This window comes from Galeopterus variegatus, unplaced genomic scaffold (assembly GCF_000696425.1).
Source record: "Galeopterus variegatus unplaced genomic scaffold, G_variegatus-3.0.2 Scaffold244, whole genome shotgun sequence".
Classification (NCBI taxonomy): Eukaryota; Metazoa; Chordata; class Mammalia; order Dermoptera; family Cynocephalidae; genus Galeopterus; species Galeopterus variegatus.
Window position 1 is genome coordinate 671,266 of NW_007726355.1, and position 22,038 is coordinate 693,303.

Here is a 22,038-nt window from a genome sequence, read left to right on the forward strand (position 1 = left end):
AAACAAAAGTGCTCTCTGAGTTCAGAAGAAAGAGCTCTTCAGCTTGCTAAGGTCTGGCCAAGCTTCAAGGAGGAGATGGAATCTGAGCTGAGTGTTGGGAAATGGGTAGAATTTGAATAGGTTGAGAAGAGATGGAATGCATTCTAAATGAGGGAACAATACGAACAAAGGTAGGATAGTTTGAGAGACTGAGAGGAGAGCAGTTTCGCTGAAGAAGGAATTGATAGTAGATAAAGTTGGGAGGATCAATTGGAGCCAAACTGGGTAGGACCCTGAATACTAAGCTAAGGAGTTTGGACTTCATCCTGGAGCCAGTAGAGAAGCCACTGAATATTTTGAGCAAGGGACTGATAGGGTGTTAGTGTTTTAGGTATTAAACTGGCAGCAATTTCAAGGATAGATCGGACGGGGGGAGAGAGCAGCAGCAGCATGGAGGCTCGTGTAATCTGCCCAGATTTTGTGTGTTAGGAACCTGAGCTAGTGTGGCATAAATAAGAGTTGCAAAAAAGGAAAGTGGTGTTGCAGAAGACATTTCAAAGGAGCAGGGATCATTTACCATATATTATTTCTTTTACAGAAAATGTCAACTAGTCTAGACATCTGCATAAGTCATTGTCCCGTGCTTCTCTAATACGCTGCACTTCCTGTGAATAGCAGGTTTTGAAACTGATGAACATTTCTTGTTGACCATGTGTACCCTTAAGTTTAGTTTATATGTGTTACTTTGGTTTTCGTGAGGTTGTACAAGTTGTGCTGTTTTGAAAAGCTAATGTTTTTCCTATCCTCTTAAAAGACAAAGATGATGATTTTAATATTTGGAGAGATAATAATCATATGCTAGACTGTAGAGCCAACCCAAACATAAAGGGATGCCACGTTTTCTAAATGGGGATTAACTAAAGAAAAACATTTAGTTCATGAATATATATATGCTTTTAGATAAAGGATAAAAAATGACATGGCTACTTACAACAATTAATTTAAACATATATCTTTAAAGTAAGATGTCATAAAATATATAAATTTACAAATATTGCTATTTTCCACTTTCATATTTCATGTAACAATTTTATTTATTCTCTTCACATGTGCCTTTGGTATTCCTTGATGTCCCTTTTTGAATCATTTGACACAATTTTTAAAAACATACATTTCCACTTCTGCCTCACAGAGAAAGAGACTCATTAAATCTGTGAGTGATATTGTCATTGGATCCAAACCATAACATAATGTTACATGGCTGTGCTTTTCTTTTGTGATCTCTGCAGCATAATCATGTGCAGTGTTGCTTTATAAAGGGCTCTTTTAAGCCTTATTTGCAGCAATATCCAATATTTGCCTTTGGGTGGTCATGCCCCATGAATTATTATTTAATCTATGGTAATATATTTACCTCTCTTTTTACTGACTCAGGCAGGGTCCTCTCTAAACATACAGAAATTCCGGTGATTGATATTATTTTATGCTAATGTGTCTTCTACAAATAGTACTTTGTTCAAAATAGCATAACTGACATGTATCCTGTGAAAGAGAGGCTTTATAAGAACCTGCACATAAGTTGACTGAGTGAAAATTTGGGAGGAATAAAACGTCATCTTATGTTGGAGTATTTAGAGTTTTCAGCTGCCCTGTGCAGTGTGCTAGTGGTATGAAGTCAATTGTAATAAGTCAGTTGCACATTTTTACCTTTATTCCCTCAATAAATATTGAGTTCCAGCATGAGTCAAGCACTGTACTAAATTCTATGGGAATATGATAATGTAAAAAAGATGTAGCTCCTACCATGAAGAAATTTATCATATTAAAATGGATAGGACTATGAAATATAAAATGAAGTAGAATAGGATATATATTCTAAAGGAGGCATGCATGTAGACTTAGAAGCCCAAGAGAAAAAAAAATCACCCCTGAGTAGTAGATCAAAGAAGACCTAATCAAACAGGTGGGATTTTGGTTGAACCTTGAAGGAACTGTAGTATTTAGTCATATGGAATATGTGTAGAATATTTCATGTCAGAGGGAAAGTCACTAGCAAAACTGCAGAAGCATTCAACATCTTAGTAGGCCAGTTTGGTTTAAATGTTGTCTAGATGTAAGAACATGTGGTTCTCATCTGTAAAATGGGAATAATAGTGTCACACAGGAAAATTAGGTTGATTAGGTGAGACTGTGTATTTTTTTAATACTCTTGTAATCTTGTAAATTACTATTTATTATGCAAATATAAAGTGTTTATAAAAACAAAAAGTAAAGCGAAAAAAGCATTGTGTCAGAGCATAGAGGGCTCTGATATATGGTTAGGGACGGGGAACTTAATCCAAGAAAAAATGGAGAGCCTCCTGAAGACCCCAGGCCGGGAGAGATATACTCAAATCTAGGCTACGAAAAGGTAAATATCTCTGCCTGAAGTAGGGAGAGAAGTGGGTGAAAATCCAATTTGGTGACTTTCACAAGAGAAGAGGTAGAAAGTAATTAGGATAGTGGCTGTGAAATTAGAAAGAGGGTGACTGTGAAAGATTAGAATGGCAGAAATGATACACTTGGCAATAGGGTGTGAGGAAAGAGGAACCAGGAGAAATCAGGGCAAGAAGGAAACTTTCATTCTACATGGCTAACGTTAAGCAAAAGAGAGATGATCACTACAGAGGGTTAAGGTGATGATTTTATGTTGCGCAGCTTGAATGTGACCCTTACCCGGACAAGGGCATTGCATAATTGGGATGTGGGGACTGATTCCCAAGAAAAGATGTGCATGTGGATAGAGATTTGGAAATTGTCTACATAAAGGTGATTTTTTAAAAACTGTAGCAAGGAAAGAAACGATCATGAGAGAAAATTCAGACAGGCGAACACTGCTTGAGAAAAGTTGTGAGAGGAGCTAAGACATTGCCTGCAGAGGGCCTGCTACTTGCCTGGGCTGGTGCCTTCACTGTGCGTTCCTAGAGGAATTTTTCATGACACAGAGGCTGGCTCCTAGTCCAACAGGCAGAGCTGTCCTTTGGGGGTGAACTTGCTTTAACTAGTCTCTTAATGTATGGTAAGAAATATAACTAATCAAATGGACCAAGAACTTGTTTCCTCTTATTGGCCTGTCGTCTTCTTGGATATTTATGTATACGACCACAACATTCAAAGTATACTCAGCAGTTGCTTGGTGAGCATGGAATCATGGTGTGATGGGTTAGTTGGATAATCTTATTGATAGCTAATGTCACCAAGCTTCCATGGTCTGATAGATAGATGTCACTTAAATGTGTGGTGAAGGAAGACAGGTTTCTTATTTTCATGGGCCAGCTTATCCTAAAGAGGGCTAAAGAATGATGGCCACATTTTCTCCTGGAATCCTTGGTCACAATTGTCATCCTCCTGCTAGCCTGTGTCTTCAGAAAGTGTGTACACTGATTCTAATAACCAAGGTATACGTTTTCTTAACTTGACCACAATCATCCTGCCTTCTTGAGTTATTTCCAAGTTACCTTGGTTTGATTTTGGCTATTCCAAGGCACAGCTCCATGATTGATCTTAGACAAGTCACTTCACTGTAGCTTCTTCTAATTTTTTTCAAAGGATAAGCTTAACTTTAACTTGAAGTTTATCATAGATTTTGACTCATTTATCTGTATGTTAAGGAACACTTTAATTTCTCATAATTAAAGAGGCACTATGATAATACAGTGAGATAAAAACATGGGCCCTGGACCTAGCACAGTGCTAAATAAGCATTTATCTTTTTTTAATACTCACCCAAATATATAATCCCCACTTACAGATGAGGAAGCTGAGGTACACAGAACTTGAGTAACTTATTCCAGGTTCATACTGTTATTAGCAAAGCTAAACTGAAATTCAATTGATAATCCCAAAGCTGGTGTTTTTGACTCTTTATTCAGTATTGCTCCCTGGTATTATTCCACAGGAGCAAAGAGAAAGGCATTCAGCCCAACCAAAATAGAATATTACTATTGCTACTGTTAATGATGATGATGAATATAGTTTCAGCCCTTTATGCCAGATACTTTACATAAATGCTTATGAATCTTCATTGCATTTCTGTAATATAGATATAGTTTTTTAAATTTTGTATGTGAGATAATTAAGGTCAAGGAGATCAAATAAGTTTTAGAAAGTCTTATAGCAGGTAACTGGATATTCCAACTCCCAAAACCGAAGCTCAGAGGCATTGGTGGAGGGAGGTTTGTGGCACATCTGGTGAGTAGCAAGTTGCCAGCCTAGAGTGCATGGCCAAGCGAGGGAATTGGAGGGACCTGGGAGATTAAAAGGACAAGGGGAATTTCTGAATATTTTTAAAGTATGAGTAGGTCCTTAAGGATCTGATGGAAGATTGGAAACTTGGAGGGGTAGAAAAAGAGACTTGAGTTGGGGGAAAAAGAGAACAAAATTGCTGTTTTCTAATACACTGAAGTCACATTACAAAGAAAATAGAATGCTAGAGATAAAATAATCCTGTTATTTAAAGAACAGATCATTCATAGATTTTTCTTTTCATATAGGTGCCTTAGATGGGATAGTTGTCATCAGATGTTACAGTACCCTAAATCTCTGACTTTAAAAAAAAAATTAGTATGTGGCATTTTTAAATCCAAAGCCTTGGAGAGGTTGCTCTATTATGTCATCTATGGTATATTTATAAACGTGATAGTGCCGGTGAGAATGGGATGGGTACAATTTTGATGGCTGAAGATTATTCTTGTCTTTTTAACTCTCCAGTGGGTGTGTGTTTGGTAACAACAAAGCCAGAAGGAGTCTCTGTTCATTTGGCTTTCATTCAGAAACTATTTCACATCACAATAAATCACTGGTCTTTTTAGCATCAGGTCCCAGGTGATCAAAGTATCAATTACAGTACCTGATAAAATCATGAATATCGTGGTAGTTACTTTACGTACTGTCCTCTTCTTTTCAACAGTGAGCCTTTTAAAAAATTGGATTCACTGGGAAAAGGTAGTCTTTATTCCTTACTGTATAGATGGGTGTCCTTGAACAATAGCAAAAAGCGGTGTACTTGGGGCCTAAAAGAAAAAGTATCCTTTTCCTTTTCTTTCTATTCTTTTTGCCTAGCTTTAATGGATTTCAAGTATAATTGAATGTGCCTCTTGGGAGTGAAAGCTACATTTGATTAAGCTAATCATATGGAGAACCGCTGGAGTAGATTTTAGGAGTACAGGGATAGGAGTGGTTTGGGTATTTCACAAAGTGATCGTGTAGTCCAGTCTACAGAATCATGGACCTTAGATCTGGCAAAGACTTAGACGTAATCTGGACTAACATCCCACGCAGTGGAAGACTTTCTTCTTCATTATTGTTTCCTGACAGTTGGGCATGAAACTTCTACTTGAGCTCTCCCAGCAAGTTCACTAGCCTGGAATCTCCAAGGCTCTAGGAGAGCAGCGACCACAGGGGTTTTGCTTTCTGTGCTGTACACAGTACCTCCCTGCGTGGTAGAGTAGCTCTAACATTGGAAAGTGACACTTATTACTATTTCTTCAAGCCTTCATTATGCATCTTGGGGCCAAAATTAAATCTCATTTCTGCAACTCACTCTGTGACTTTGGGAGGCTTCCTAATCCCTCTGGTTTATTCATTTATTTATTTTTGGAGTTTGGAGATATTTATTTATTTATTGAAATGTAATTGATTGTACATATCTGTTGGGTACAGCGTTTCAATATCAGTACCTGCGTGCAATATGTGATGCTCAAATCAGGATAATTAGTATATTCAGCATTATACAATGTAATCGTTTTTTGTGGCCCTTGGCCAATTTCTTGCTAACACCCTCTTCCTCTCCCCCTTTCCAACCTCTGCTAACTTCAGTTCTGTTCTCTCCTTTTGAAAGTTCAGTGTATTATTGTGATGATTGTATCTTTCTTTCTCTTTTTTATTTATTTTTTTAGCTCCCACTTATGAGTGAGGACTTGTTGTATTTCTCTTTCTGTGCCTGGCTTATTTCACTTAACATAATTTTCTGTAAGTTCATCCATGTTGCTGTGAATGGCAGAATTTCATTCTTTTTTATGGCAGAGTAGTATTCCATTGTGTATATGTGAAACAAGAAGACAGTACCTGACTAGGGAGTTTGTGAGCATGTTCTGAGACCTACTTGCAGAGTTGTTTAAAGGAATTAATTATAATGCCTACAAAGAATCTGACACATAGTCGGCAATTCACATGATCTGTTTCCATTTCACCAGCTTCAAGTCTTTTGCTCAGCATGTGGTATTTGATTCTGAGTTCAGAATCCCAGTGGTGATCTGTCCAGCAGAGACTGAAGTAGAACGATTGCTTTGTGTATACAGGGCATGATATGAGTTCTTTTTAAGAGAGGTAAAGTATGACGTGGACGACTGAGTAGGAAACAGAAACTGTGCACTAGCGGAATCCTGGCTTTCCATTGCAGTATAGTGGTTATGAAGAGCAGGATTGTTAGGTTGCCTGGAGGCATGGAGAGAGAAGGGAAATACGGGACTTATGTCAGAATTTATTAGCATCAGCTAAGACTTCTAACCCCCCAAAACTGGCAGAAAAGTGAAAACTTCAGTTACACTGCTATTTGGTCTACATGAAAATAATCAGAGCTATTGCTGTTAGTCTCACTGTTCTGTTTTGTTTTTAAACCTCATTTAGAAGCCATCTAAATAATTAATTTTTTGAAAGTGACTATCTGATACATCTATTTATAGTGCTTATTTTAAAACTACTCTTTATGCATTAGTAAAATACTTGAAGGTCCAAGAGCTGTGTGAATTAGGCCTTTGCCTGGTGTTTCTGGGAGGCTGGCAGTGTCGAGAGGAGAGCTGCATCTTGTCCACAGTCTTTTCCCATTTCAGCGTGTACTTACTGTATGAGAGAAACCTCCCCAGGTATTCTCTTGCTGGAGGCTTCATTTCAGGAAACACATTACTAAATTTTAGATAGTCTTTAAAATATTACTGCACTTTTTCTGAAAACCTGAAGGGAATGAAGAATTTCCATAAAATAGTCCAGGCAAATCCCAATGATGGCACTTCACAGTAGTTTCTAGGGAAAAACAGTGATGCTACCTCTTCATTTAAAAAAAAAAGAAATTAAAACTGGGGATTGGAAGCAGATGTTCTGAGGTGGTCTGGCTTATCCGTTTGGTAGGGGATCCATAATTCTGTTACCATATTGAGGGAGTGGATTGCTGCTTTGGAGAATATTTTGCATAAATCTAAAAATATGCCACCATGGCTTGGATCCCCATACCAGCCAGCTGCCAAAAAACTAAAAAACATAAAAGTAAAACACAGCCCAAAGGGACTTTAATGAAGATCATATATGCATTCCACAAACTGTCTGCTATCGGTATTATTTTGAAATGGAAAACTTCATTTCTGCCTCATTTAGATTTAGTGTGGTTTTGGTGCTAAGCATACATAAAATATTGATGAATTGGTAGTCAGGTATGGCTGGGTGATAAGAATAATCCATTAAATTGAGCACTGAGTTTTTTAGCCATGCCGGGTAACTGAGAAAGTGTGTGCTTCGTGTCCTTGAGCATCATGAAAACCTGCTGGTGTTAAGGACAGTGACTTACTTCCCAGTTCTTCAAATCCTTTTGTTTTATCCTTTTGGCTTAATTTGTCCAAATGACAGAGATTTTTCTACAAGTGCCAGGAAAATAATTTCACATTACATTATGTATATCTTGAGAAATAAGTTATTTATTAATAAGCAGTTTAGTAAATATATAAGAATGAATTTAATGACTTTTAATCTAAAATGCTTCTTTTAAAGGGTAACTTGTCACAATAGATCGTTTCCTTAAGGAGAAAAACTTAACAGGTGAATGTTTTTTAAAAAAGATTCTAATAGGAATATTAATCTGACTTATGTTCAAATAGGAAAAGATTGTTTTTTTAAATAATTTTGTCACTGTTTTGAATGATATAGCTTCTCTACCATGCCTTTACAAATAACTATTAATTGGATATATAATAAATATTATTTATTTTTGTAGTTAAAACAGAGCCAATGAGCAGCAGTGAAATAGCTTCCACAACATCAGACGGGTGTTTAGACAATTTCTCAGGTTCAGGTAAGGAATAAATACTGGATTTTCACATAAATACTAAGCATTATTTTTCCTAGTTTATTTACACATAAGTATATATATGTGTGTGTGTATATGTGTGTGCATATATATATATATATGTTTATTATATATACATATAAAAATATAGCTTTGCCCAGAGTCACATATTAGCTATTCTGATGTTTTTATTCAGTGTGATGAAGTTTTTACTGAAAATGTTGTTATCCAGTAGAGGAGATAAAAGTGGTTTTGTTGTTCTCCTTTCTTCTACTAAATTATCTTTATTATTTTAATGACTTCACCCCTTTCTTTCTCATTTGTATCATTTTTCCATTAATTCAAGTTTGGGTAGGCAGGATTTGGCTTCTTACACCCCTGAAGCACTTACCAAGCCATCCTCCTAAGTAACTGTCATGTCAGTGATAGATGTAAATTAAATAGACTCTGTAAAGCAGCATTAAATTTTTAAGTTGATTTTTAATCTTTATCCCATTAATGAAACCTGCCTCCAGTACACAAAATATCCATTTCACATCTGTCCTAATGACTGATAAGAAAGTAACCATGATAACAGAGTAACTGTAAGAATATGATTATGTATTTGCCACATTATCCAACTTAGATATTTCATTTAAAAATTATATCAGAGGTGTTTTAAATTTGTAACCCTTTTTATATTCTCTGCTGTATTTATAAAACCTCTCAATTGGCAATGGTATACTTTCGTAAATTTTTGATTGATTTCATCTAGCTCTCGGGATCATTTTCTTTAACAAACACAACTGAAAGGAATTATCTATAGATATAAAATGAACTGCAAATGCACAACTTGGATACTAATGATACCAGACTGAAGTAATAAGAAAATAAGAAAGGGTGTGATATCCATCTGTTTTTCCACAAACATTTACTAGGATTTGTCTTATGCCAGGCAACGTGGTTGGTAGTGTTATAGATCCATAGATATATGGAAATGGTCCTGTTTTGGGGTTTAGTGGGGTGAACAAATGACCGGACCATCACAGTACAGTTGGGTAATGCCAGAGGGAAGCCCAGGGAGCCCTAAGAACACCTAGGAAGGGCCCCAGTGAAAACGGGGTTGGAGTGGGGTGGTCAGGGACAGTGTCCCGGAGTGGACGCCTTGGTCTTCAAACATGAGTAGGAAGAGAGCACACGTGGAACTTGGGAGGGGATGCGGCCGTGCTAGGGGCGTGGCGTTGGGGGCGGTGCTGACGGTGCCACAGTCCTGGTACGTGCGCTGGGCGCAGCGAGGGCCTGTGGCGGAGGGAGGCGGGGGCAGCGTCTGAAGAGGGGCGCGTGTCCTGCATGGAGTTTGTGTTTTATCCGAAGTGCAATGGGAGGCATCAGGGGAAGGGGGTTGCCTGATCGTATTCATAATGCAAAATCACAACTGTGGTGGCCAGATGGCTTGGAGGCAGGTGATCTGGAGCAAAAGCCAGTATCTGTGAGAGGCGTGCAGAGGATCAGATGCAAACAGAGGTGGTTGGGGAAGAAGGAAGAGTGTTGAGCTGGAAGTGAAGGCAAGAAAGGACTGCAAGGAAGCACTGTCTATGACAGATCTGTGTACCGCTGTTAAATTTTTTAAAAAAAAGTAAAAACAAGAGAAAATGTCAACTATCTTAAGTTAAAAAGCAGTTTACAAAAGAGAAATATGTTCAGTATAATTATAGTTTTTGCTTTTAAAAGCATTTACGTGTATGTATATGTGCCTCTGAATGTGTATAAAAATTAATGTTTCTCTCTCTGGATGATGGAATATAATTTAAATTTTATTCCTCTGCTTTTATCTTTTTTAAAAAAGTATTTTACAATGCATATGCATAAAATTTATACTTTTAAAAAGTACATAAATTCACAGAGAGAAAGAGAGGGAGAATAAACTTAATATAATAAAATATTTGGGAACTTAGATGAAGGATATCTGGGAAGTTTTGTACTATTCTTGCAACTTTTCTGCAAGTCTCAAATTATGTCATAATACAGAATCTATAGCGTTTCAGTGGGAGGGTAGGCTTTACTTAACCTTGTTTCTACTGGACTACATGCCCCATTTGTGTCTCCAACATAGTTCCTAGCAGATAGCATGTGCTCATAAAGTTTATTGAATGAGTGAATGATTCAATGAATAAGGTGCAGAAGTGGAGACAGACAAGAAAAAATGTCTCTTGAGTATGTAAGTGGTAAAAGGAAGGGAAGAGAACTTAGTCCAGTAGAGAGAGGACATGGGGTGGAGGGAAGGTTGGGTGGTTTTATGCTGCTGACACAAACTTTATAGCATAACATTTAGAATCCTTTGCAAACTACTTACTTGTGTGTTATATTTGTCACTGGACTCTCAGTCCCACCAAAACATAAACTTATGAGGGCAGGGGTTTTGTCTTGTTTTGTTCCCCTCTGTATCCCTGACACCTAACAGTACCTGGTACATATTAAGCACTCACGTACTTACTTGGTGAATTAATGGATACATGAATGAATGCATGCATGATGGCTTCTACTTTTTCCCCTGAAGTGACTCAAAATGAAAGTAGTGATAGGCTTGTGAGTTTAAAGAGCTGGAGGATATTGAGACAGATGCTATGGGGAATAGGGAAGTATGAGGCTGCTTAGAAACATAGAAGAAGATTAATGGTACAGGCAAAGGTCCAACCAAGGCTGCAGCTGATGAACGTGGAGCCTTTTATGTGCAGTGATTTCCCGACAAGGGTTAGCAGTCCAGGTCAAAAGACATTTGGCTTGATCCAACATTGAGAATTTGCCAGGTGGGCCATGGGAAAATATGGAGGTAAGAGAATTGGGAATATAAATAAAAGATTGGCTTAAAATAATTCTAGTATTCACATATCCTGGATAGGTAGAAAGGACCGAGAACAGAGGGGCTAATAACTTGTCATTGGTCCTGCATCTCTTGATGAGGTTGTAGAACACATGAAATGAGAATTAAAGAAATGAAAATTCTGAAAAGAGAGGATATTCCTTACTTAATCTCAAAACTCAGTGAGGCCTCTACATGCTTCTCGGTTTTTGTCACTACTTTTAGAATTGTTTCTCAGTGTCTGTCTTCCTGACAAACTACAGGCCTATGAGAACAGAGATTCTGTTATCTAATTCACAGCTGTAGTCCCAGTGGCCATCATGGTATCGAGTACATAGGAGATGCTCGGTAAATGTTTACGTAAATGAGTGAATTGGTCAACGTAGTTGTGGCTTGAGACCATGGAATGGGGTAAAAAGGGTCAGGGTGTGATCTTGAGCTTCATGATTGAAGTGGAGGCCAGAGTTGAGGCTCAGTAGATTGAGAAAAATGTTGGCTGTATTACCCAGGATAATGTTGGTGCTTGTCAGGAGACACAACCAAATACTAAAGTTTTTTATAAATGTGAGGCAGCATTCAGGACGTGGGTCATTCATGGAGGTGTTAAAGAGCTGCCATAAGCCTCAGAGAAGGAAAGGTTTTATAGAAGAGCAGAAAACCATTGATCTGGAAGAGGCAGCAATGAGGACGTACTTTCAGGTCTTTGTGATATCTGGAATCTGAGAGAATGAGCTACCTCCACTTGGGAAAGATACACAGAAGCAAGGGCCTTAGAGAAGGGCTTAGCTGAATGTGGAGGTGAAGAGGCTGAAAGGCTCTTATTTTCCATAGATTGATTCTCTGTGTTGGACATAGAGAAAGAATCAGGTGAACTGGAGAATTGGGTTAAGGCTTAGGAAGCACAGAGAACTATAGGAATGGATATCCTTTTATGGTCATTTACCTTTTTTCTCTCTTTTTTTCTTTTCTTTTTTCCTTCTTTCTTTTTTTAATAAGTAAAGATACAAAAATCATGGCATGTTGGAGAGGCTGTGAACAGGGCTTAGGGCTTATAAAAGAAAGAAGTCTCCAAGCCTTTAACTCCAAGCTGCTCTTTACCTCTGTGGTCACCACTCTTACTTCCTTCTCCATGATGGCTTAAAAGTTCACATGCACTTAAAAATCCACATCCTGACAATTCTTAGTGTCTTGAGAAAATAGGCAGTAAGAATAAAGAAGTGGAACCACTCTGATGTTGGTGATAGCTGTTTCTACCTCTGTCTCTCAAGGAAGCCTAGCATCTCAAAGCATCAAGGAGGTAGTGGGGCTCACTCTTTTTGAGGAATCACTCAAATATCCTGGTGTGGGGACACTGGAAGAAAGGGGTTGGTTTTCCAAGGCATGTGGCAATTATTATGTTTCTAAAATATAGTGTCGTTTTGCTTATTTATTCTTTATCAATGAAAAGCAATATTTTACTGATTTAAATTTTAAGAACAATAGGGATTGAAAATACTGTTTTTAATATCTTTGCCTGCCGCTTCCACCTAAATTTGTTAAGTTGTTAAAAAAATGCCAGTTGATGATATTGCTTGTACAAAGTTGACGTCTGTTGGTATTTGAAAATTGAAAATAGAAGCAGGAATGCTTCTGGAGGAGAAAAAAAATATCATGTATGACAAATACGGTTTATTTTTTTAATTGCTCATAAAAAAACATAACTTTGTGGGTCTGATGCATTCATAAACAATTGTTTATGGAATGCCTAGGATATGCCAAGCACTGTCCTAATCAGTGGAAATATAGTGGTAAAAAAGTAGACAAGGTCATGACCTCATGGAGCTTTCATTTTTGTGGGAGAGACAGATAATACATAAGTGAGTGCTAAGTGTCCGTGTATGTAAATAGGCAGTGAGATGTGTGATGGGGAAAACAAAAGCCAACCAAAGAACACAGTGGAGGAGTGGATGGGGGTCTCCTTTAGAAGGCAGCTCTGAACAGAGGCCACTGAGAAGAGATTGGTGGAATGAGGGAAGAAGTGGGTTACAGTAAACGTAATGGGAGGAAAATGGAGGGGGTGGAGTTGAGGATAGGGGGGGTTGTGGCATGATCTCATTTGTGTTAAGAGCTCACTGTTTGTTGCATGGACAATACTCTGAAGGAGAATGGAGGAAAGAGAGTAGGTGGAAGCAGGAAGACCGGCATTTCCCTGGTTGAGAAGAAAAATGACTGTGTTAGTTCACATCTTCCTACAAGAGCCACGAAGGCAGGGTTAAATGCTCCAGGGTTTTATTAGGGGAAAGAAGTGGAGGAGAGAGGGAAGGAAGGAAGATTAGGTTAGGTGGGAGCTCTGGAGGCTGCCTTGCAGTCTGACATTTCAGCAAGATCATCAGGAGCCCCGGTTTCCCAGGAACAGGCCCGACATGCTGTCATTGGGCCAGGAGAAGCCCTTCGAAGTGTGGTTTCCCCACATTTGCACAAGTGGATTTCAGAGCTTAGCAGCCGGGGCCTTGTTCAGTCACATCCCCCGCAGTGGGAGAGCGGCAGGTGCATTCTGTGGTTGCCACATGTTGGTGATTGGAACACAGAAAGGCGAGAGGAAGTGAGAAGCTGCCAGATTTGGGGTATATTTTGAAGGGAGAGCTGCCTGGATTTATGATAAAAAAAGGATGTGTGCGTGTGAGGGAAAGAGAAGAGTCAAAACTTAATTCCAGGTTTTGACCTGATTGGCTGAATGATGTGGACATTCATGAGACAGGAACCTGGGGGAGAAGTGAATGAGGACGTACTAATTTTGAGGTTTCTGTTGATCTCCCTCATGGATTCTCAGACTTGTGATGATTATTCACCTTAGGTTCTCCCCTCTCTGCCTAGAGCAGGATTTGCGGAGCTTCTTTAAATTATATGTTAGAAATAGGAAGAAGAATGGAATGATCAGAAACAAATGTGGTATACAGATAGGCAGGTATCAGTTGTCCATATGTTCCCAAGGCTGTGTGGCATGTGTAATTTGGAGCTTACAAATGGTGAGATTACTTTTTCTCTACCTGGATAGATGATCTGGAGGCATTCCCTTTGCTTTAGGTTATTCTGCTCCCATGAAATTAAAATTCATCTGAATTCCTGGATTACCATTTAAAAGGTTAAAGGTTATTTTAGGCCATTATGGGAAAAAGTACTTGAGGTTAAAGATGGTATATTTCTGACTTCAGGCCATGTAGAGATTGCAGGGGTTTGGATTTAGAGAAAGCTCAGAAGATACGGTTTATTATATGGCATTTGAAATACTCAATTTTAGGTGCACATAGTTAGGGTAATAGCAAGCAGCATCATGGATTCCTCACATTTATTTCATGAAGAATACTATTTACTCGGATTTATATTGCCAAAGAGCCAAATCAGGTTTATTATGTATGTTTATAAATAAAATAATTGAACTTTTCTTCAAGTCATTGCGGTTTTAAAAATCTACTTTGTTTATGACCTAAATCTCACATTCTAATTGAAGAAATACTGTTTATTGATTACTTACCATGTGCCAGGCCCTGTCAGGTATCAAGGAAACTAAAAGAGAGTAGAAAGTCCCTGGCTCAGAAGCTCATGATTAACAGAGGAAACTAACCTCTATATGCTGAATATACTAACCATAATACACTAGCGTAAGTGCTACATTGCCAATGTTTGCAATGTTCCAAGAAAGTGCAGAGAAGGAAGACATCCTAAAGAGAAAATGATGTTTTAGTCTCCACGGAGGAGTAAGTGTCAGGCACAGGAAAGAGGAACGTTACAAGGCAGACACATCTGGTATGAAGAACAACACAAACAGACATAACAGTGCATGATACGTATGGGCACTCCTGAAGTCCAAGGGCTGGAGAGCACTAAACCCAGGAGGGAGTCGAAGCTTGAGTTTCTTTGTATACTCTGCTGAGGAATTTGGAATTTGTCCCAGGGATAATGTGAGCAGTCAAAAGATCGTAACCTGGAGAATGGATGTGAAGAGGTTTCCATTCAAGACAGAACACTGTGGTGGCAGTAGTGAGGGTGAAAGGGTGATGGTGGCCATCCTGAGTTCAGCACAGGGAAAGTGGCCATGTGAATGCTGCAGTCACCCAGATGAGACACAATGAAGATGTGAACCAGGACTGGAATCCTGAGCACAGGGGTGGAGTGTACAGGACAGATCAGCAGGCAGTTTCTGGGTTTGGGATGAGTGAATGACTTGAGAGTCATGAAACAGGGGAAAAAAGTGAGATGATTTTGAAATTTTTAGTTTCTGTGTAGGGGGGTCAGGAGATGGTATGTTTTGATAGAAAGAGTTAGGCAGACCTGGGTTCAAATACCAACGATTTCATTTATTTGCTTGAACATGTTACTTAACTTCTGTTGGCCCCAAGTTGCTCATGTGTAAAGCAGGGGCAAAGAATCCTACCTTTAAACATTTTGCTGGACACATGGCGATGCCGTCTGTTGAGTAGAATTAAAAATACAGAAGGAAGGGCAAGTTTGGGGGCAAAGATAGTGGGAATCTGGAAATCTTAGGGAAAAAACCATTTATTACAGATGTATTGTATTATTCACTTTATGTCAATTATCTCGTTTAATCTTCACAACAATCCTATGAAGTACAGGGAGTATTATTGCCATCATTTACAGGAGAACATACTGAGGCTTAGCAAGAATAACTTCACTAAGACTACAAAGAAGAGTAGGGATTTGAATCTGAGCTGAAATTAAATACTGATTCCAGAACCTATGCTTCATTACCATACTCTGCAGCCTCCCACATCTCTTTGTTTGCATATGTACACACACACACACACACAATGCATATAATAATCACATCTTCACAGAACTTACATTACCCTGTGCAATGACCCTGATATCTTCTGTTCTGTTGTTTGTAAAAAAAAAAAAAAAAAAAAAAAAAATTGCTGGGGGCAACCTATTAAGTCGAGTCTGTGAACTTTTCGTGGGTCACAACCCACAATTTGATAAACATAGGCACAGAGCTAGTAGAGAATAAAAGGGGTTTCTGTGGCTTCTGTGATCAGGTGGCATTGTGAGTTTTTGTTGTTTGGTTTTTAAACATTTATTTTTTACTATGGAGGGACGATCTTACTCCTCTAGCAACTCTGTTGTATAAATCCACTTTACCCTTGGCCTCTTCTCAGGCTTAAAAAAAGGGAGTAGAAGAGGCTGTAGTCACAGGTGACCTAGGCAAGTGCTAGTAGTTGTAGCCCAAGTGTTCTCTCTCTAATACCTTCCTTCTGTAAATTGTAGTATTTAGCTAATCCTCCCTCAGCTGTTTGTGTCAGCCTCCCCACATGTAACAGACAGAACTTGTCTTTGCATGTTTGCGTCAGCAACATCTAGCACAGTGCCTGGAACAGAGTAGAGACTCAGTGTGTGCCACAAAAAAGGGGGGACACTGGCTGGGTTGGCCTGCCACCTCTTTAGTACTCTGCCTCTGCCAAGCCGACAGCCAGGTGGTTGAAGGCTGGCAGCTTCTGAGAATAGCACTAATCTAGATCTATTCTATTGTCACTGGATTAAGCCTTGTTTGTTTTACAAGGAAAGGATTGTTCATAGATTTTGAGATTGTAGTCCTACTCCACCACTGTTCTCCAAACACAAACTGGAAAATTAAATTTGGGAAGTGTTAGTATACTGATGTGACAACATAAAAAGTATGTTGTCTTTGAATGCTTGGGACATTATGAGAAGGCTTTAAAGTAGAATACAGTTAGTAAGTAAATAGAGCCTCTGAAAACAGTGCTTATTAATGGAAGAAGAAAATAAACATATTACATCTTATAATAATTGTATCCAAAGAATATGCATCTTAGCCAAGTAGAGATTAGGGAATTTGGACAACAAAAACAACAAAAAGTATACACACACACACATATATACATATACATACACATATGTATAAAATATATATTTGTGTATGTACATACACATAAAAATGTAAATATGTAGATTGTCTTTATTTCCAGTGAAAGAAGCTGACAACTACTATGTTAAGGCCTTATGTTAGTTAAAGTGGATTTTTACTGCTTTAGTTCAAATTATAGTGAAAAAAACATTTGATAGTTTAGTGCATTTTGGGAATACATTGAATCAAGTAAATGTGATTAAAAACAAAGTTAGTTCTGTTTGAATGCTTAAGTACCTTTTTTTTTAAAAAAAGCTGTTTTACTTGAACGTTGATGTTAAGCACATATAACTAAAAGGCAAAGGACCAGCACAAAACAAAACAGGCTTAGCTTGCAACTTAAGAAATTTAAGATAGTAATAGGAATGCATTTTTACTAAAAAACATTGCTAAATCAATACAGGCAAATGAGGAACTATCCTGTTGCCACTCACCTGAGAGAAGATTAGACCACTTTTCTTGGTAATACAGTCTTGGGTTTGTGTGTTCCAGTTGAGCACAAACAATAGGCCAGATGACCTTTCAGGATCCTGCCCAACCCTGCAATTCAGACTTCATGCCTCCCCTTTCAGTGTGTCTTTCCAAACAGTAGCAAGGACTCCTTGTCCTCTTAAAGTATTGCCACTGTAAAAACCATTGCAGCATGCTTACAGGTATTTAAGAAGATTGTGCCTCTGTTTTCTAAGAGTTTATTTAAAATTAGAGCCAGTTTATCAGTTCCTATTGGCTCCTTTTTATAGTTTAACTTTCTATTAGGTTGAACCATATGAAATCACCATTTCTGCAGGTCACAAAGGTCAAATATCTGAAATTTCATATGGCCAACCTATAGTTTATAGTATATTAATGCCTTCTATGTATTTTGTATTTTGTTTGGGTTATTTTGCATTGTCTTTTTTTTTTTTCCAGCAATTGGGAGCAGTAGCTTCAGCCCAAGATCAACTCACCAGTTTTCTCCACCACAGATTTATCCTTCCAAGTAAGATGTACTTTCTCTTCATCCATACGTAACTTTTCCAAGTAGACGTTTACCTTATTTCAAGTCATGTCTGTGCCCACGTGTTACATCTTAATTTAAATGAAAGTGGTGTGTTTCATACAGACTTAAACATATCTATACAAGTTTATTTTGAGCATCGCCTAGTAGAGGCACTGAAGTATTTCAGTGTTTTGTGTATTATATTTGAAAGTTTTACTTTAAGATACAGTCTTTAACTGGAATTTGTGATGTGCTTGTTCATCAGATACCTTGCATGTTTCCATCTAATGCATGGGCTTTCTATTTTCTGTCATTTCTGACAAATAGCAGACCATACCCACATATTCTCCCTACCCCTTCCTCACAAACTATGGCTGCATATGGGCAAACACAGTTTACCACAGGGATGCAGCAAGCGACAGCGTACGCCACGTACCCCCAGCCAGGACAGCCCTATGGAATTCCCTCCTATGGTGAGTAACCTGCTGCATTGGCAGTGGCATTATCTACTGGGCATGCCTGTATTTTGAGTGATACTGAAGTATCACTAAAGTGGCCCAAGACTGTTAATCTTGGGCCACTTTAGAAAGTGTTGTTACCTTTTGTGTTTAAATTCTTAAGATGATTGTTTCTTTTTTTTTTTTTTTTTTTGTCCTCTTTGAGACCAGCCGCACCACTCTCAGCCAGTGAGCGCTCTGAGCGCACCGGTCATCCCTACATAGGATCCGAACCCGCGGCGGGAGCGCTGCTGCACTCCCAGTGCTGCACTCTCCCGAGTGCGCCATGGACTCGGCCCCCAAGATGATTGTTTCTTTTTTTTTTTTTTTTCCTTTTTGTCTTTTTTACTGACCGGTAACGGGATTGCAACCCTCGGCGTTGCGCCCGCACCACGCTCAGCCAGTGAGTCGGAACCAGTCTCCACATGGGATCCGAACCCTCGGCAGGAGCGCCACCGCGCTCCCAAGCGGTGCACCCTCCAGTGCACCACCGGGCCGGCCCAAGATGATTGTTTCTAATGAGCGTTATAAGAACGATTGAGGTCAGAGGTGGCAAACAGATTGCATGGCTCATATGCCCTCTTGCTTTCATTTTTCTCCATTTATATCTCAACTCTAAAATTGCCATTTGAGCCCTCGGCTCTGGAATCCAAAGTATTTTCATGCATATTTGCGATAAAACTTCTGTGAATAAAGTCTTCAGGGGTAAAGATCCATTTCCTATTTATCAGATGCCTAGCTATGATTAGAGAAGTACAAGAGGAATTCAACAAACCCTTGCTCTAAACTTGAGGCTGGTAGTATTATCAAATTTCAGCATTATCAGCCATTAGGAAAAGTGATCTATGTATCACCGCATGGACTGCACTTTGAAGAGGCGAATCAGGAAACATTTAAAGCTCACATCGCCATTGGTTCCTTCCCACCTAGAGCTTATCTTCACCTTGATGTAATTTAATTCAATTGTTACAGGGCCAATACCTGTAAATTAAAAATAAATCCAGCAAAATCCCAAAGTTTAATTTAAAAGAGCCTTAATTTTGTAATATCTTTTCTTCAACTGAACTGCAGTCACAATTTTAAGCAAGTTGAACTGAGTAGAAATATGTTAATTATTGTGATTTTATAGAAGTAGTTATCAAGAAAAAGTACATAGACTTTTGGAGGAAAGGACTGATAGAATAAGTAATTCTGTGCTTGTTGCATAGAATTATATATATATTTGTGTGTGTGTGTGTGTGTGTGTGTGTGTGTGTGTGTGTGTGTGTGACCGGTAAGGGGATCATAACCCTTGGCTTGGCGTCGGCCACACCGCGCTCAGCCAGTGAGCGCACCGGCCATCCCTATATAGGATCCGAACCCGCGGCCTCGGTGCTCCCAGTGCTGCTGCACTCCCAGTGCCACACTCTCCCGAGTGAGCCACCAGGTCGGCCCTAGAATTATATTTTTTACAACCAAAAATATTCTAGTATGTTTCTGTGGTATTGTCTTTTTGTAATACTCTTTTCAGTAATATGTTGAAAGAGTTAATGCTCTTCCTTAAGTGTTTTATTATTAGAAGATAAATTAATTGCTTTATTCCTTTTAATTCTCTGTCTTTACCTCAAACAAAATGGGGCATTTATGAATTTCTTATAAAATATATAGAAATAAAAATCTAAATTACATGTAACGTCAGCCTTTATAGTTTTATTTCATTTTATATGTTTATTTCAAAGCTATGAGAACTGAGTGTTATCTAACTAGGTGTTTTAAAACAAACTTTAGAAACAGCCCTAAGATGGACTTTCTAGAATTGTCTTTTATTTCTATAACTTTTACTCAAAGTTTCCTATAATAATATTAGATACAGATCAAATATATCTCTACTATACTTCTATTCTTGGGCTAAGAGAGCAAAAAGGATCTGTGATTTGAATTGTGCAGCTTCCATTCTATAATATGAATCAAGGCAGTCTCCAATTTATATTCTTAAAATTTGTGAGATGATTTGAAGTGTGAGGATATTTTCCAGTACACACAATACAAAACTACTATCGACCTACCGATGCTGCCTTGGGAAGGTGCCTTTCCCATTACTGCCTTAGCTGACAGCCACACACTTCCTTTTTCTTCTTTTTCTTCTGTATTCAGCTGTGATAGGGCCTGGGCATCCCTGTGAGCTAGTGTCTGGGCTGTGAGGTAGGGACTCGTCCAGTTCTAAACCATTAGTGAATGTCCTTGTTGTCTGAAATAGCTATTCAAGGAGGGTGACATGAGCAGAGGGTGTGAGAATGGAATGAGAACTAGCTGAAAAGTGAGGATTGCGGAGGTGGTGAGAGTAAGGTTCAGTGTGAAGGGCTTTGATCCCAGAGCTTTCCATCATTATAAATCTCCTGGGAATAATTCACAGTCCTTAGCACTTTCCTGATCACCCCCTATCTTCTCTTTTTGGGCCTTGAATACAAGGAGATTTCCAAAGTGCTTGTGACCCAAAGGTTCTATTTTTCTTGGGCCAGTTGAAAAATATGGCAGTCTACTCTCTCTTTGCTGATTCATGAAAAAAGAACACATAGCTTAAGGTTATCACGGCTGGTAAATCAAGGTCCAGATGGTCTAAAAGACTGTCTTCAAGGACTTATTCCCCCTGACTTTTTACTTAGACCCTGTAAGAAAAGATAGACTTATCTTTTCATAGTGAGAATAAGAGATGAGCAGGGAAGAACAATTCATTCTGTTCTTCACTAAATCTGCTTGGAGTCTACCAGTGAAATGAGTTTGCAACGTCGTGGTTAGAAGTCATGGCAATAAGTGTGGCTATGGATGTTTTCTACCTCTTCTTGTTTTTCCTTACTTGTTTTTTTTTTATCACAAAGAATCCCCGTCCTGAGCCTCCAGGATGGAAACAGAGGTGGTACTGGTGAAGGCTGGGAGCAGATCAGTATAGCTTCAAATGGAGAGAGAAGAGGGAATATCCTTAGAGGTGACAACATGGAAAGAAAGGGAATTTCTAGAGCCATCAAGCCACCTGTCTTGGGCAGGTGTGTTTCCAGGGACCATTTATATGGATGGGTGATTCATTGGTTTGGGATTTCTTGGACAGGGCAAATCACATTTTTAAAAATTGTTAAGGTCATTATGAAGTTATTTAGAGATATTCCGGTAATTAGAGTAGGCTCTCTCAGCCAAGAGTCAGATTCCTCCACTGCCTTAGGATAATTACCTAACTTCGTTCTACTGATGAAATTCCCCTAAAATGGAAATAAACAGTATGACTACTGTGTATTCTAGATCCTAAAGATATCACTTATCTTAAGTGCAAAGCAAAATCATTCAAAAATGTGAATTCCCTTGGCAAAAATGTTTCTCTTCTCCCTCTGTAGGAATTAAAGACAGTTGTTAACTTTTATGACTGTCTTTAATTATGATCGAGAGTGGAGCCCTATACTTCAGTGCTGCCAAAACCAAATCCTGAAATTACCATGTCAGCCAGTACTTTGGGAAGTATTTGGTGGCCACAAATACATTATTTTTATATTACCGTATAATAGAAACAAAATGTAATTTAGACTGCATTTAAAACAATTATATTTGAATATATGGAACTAAAAGGGACCTGCTGGTCAACTTTACTTGTTTATAAATCACCGTGCTATTTTATAGGATTCAGTTCTTTAATATTCTATTTCCTTTGTGCTTGCTTTCTGGTAGGATGTATGTATTCAGGAGGTTTTCCTTCATGTTACTTAGTTC

The 22,038-nt window shown here is 38.6% G+C and overlaps 1 protein-coding gene across 6 annotated transcripts in view; it reads left to right on the top strand.

Annotated features, from left to right (window-relative positions):
• The window catches only part of EYA1 (EYA transcriptional coactivator and phosphatase 1), a 153,351-nt gene that overhangs the window by 18,529 nt on the left and 112,784 nt on the right, over positions 1-22,038 (top strand). For 2 of the 6 annotated variants that reach the window (XM_008566476.1, XM_008566478.1), the window contains exons 4-6: positions 8,000-8,077; positions 17,740-17,809; positions 18,137-18,282. In XM_008566476.1, the coding sequence (XP_008564698.1) occupies positions 8,000-8,077; positions 17,740-17,809; positions 18,137-18,282 (294 nt within the window). Of the gene's footprint in view, positions 1-7,999; positions 8,078-17,739; positions 17,810-18,136; positions 18,283-22,038 lie in introns of those variants that run through there. The other 4 variants (XM_008566481.1, XM_008566482.1, XM_008566479.1 and 1 more) reach the window with 3 other exon arrangements.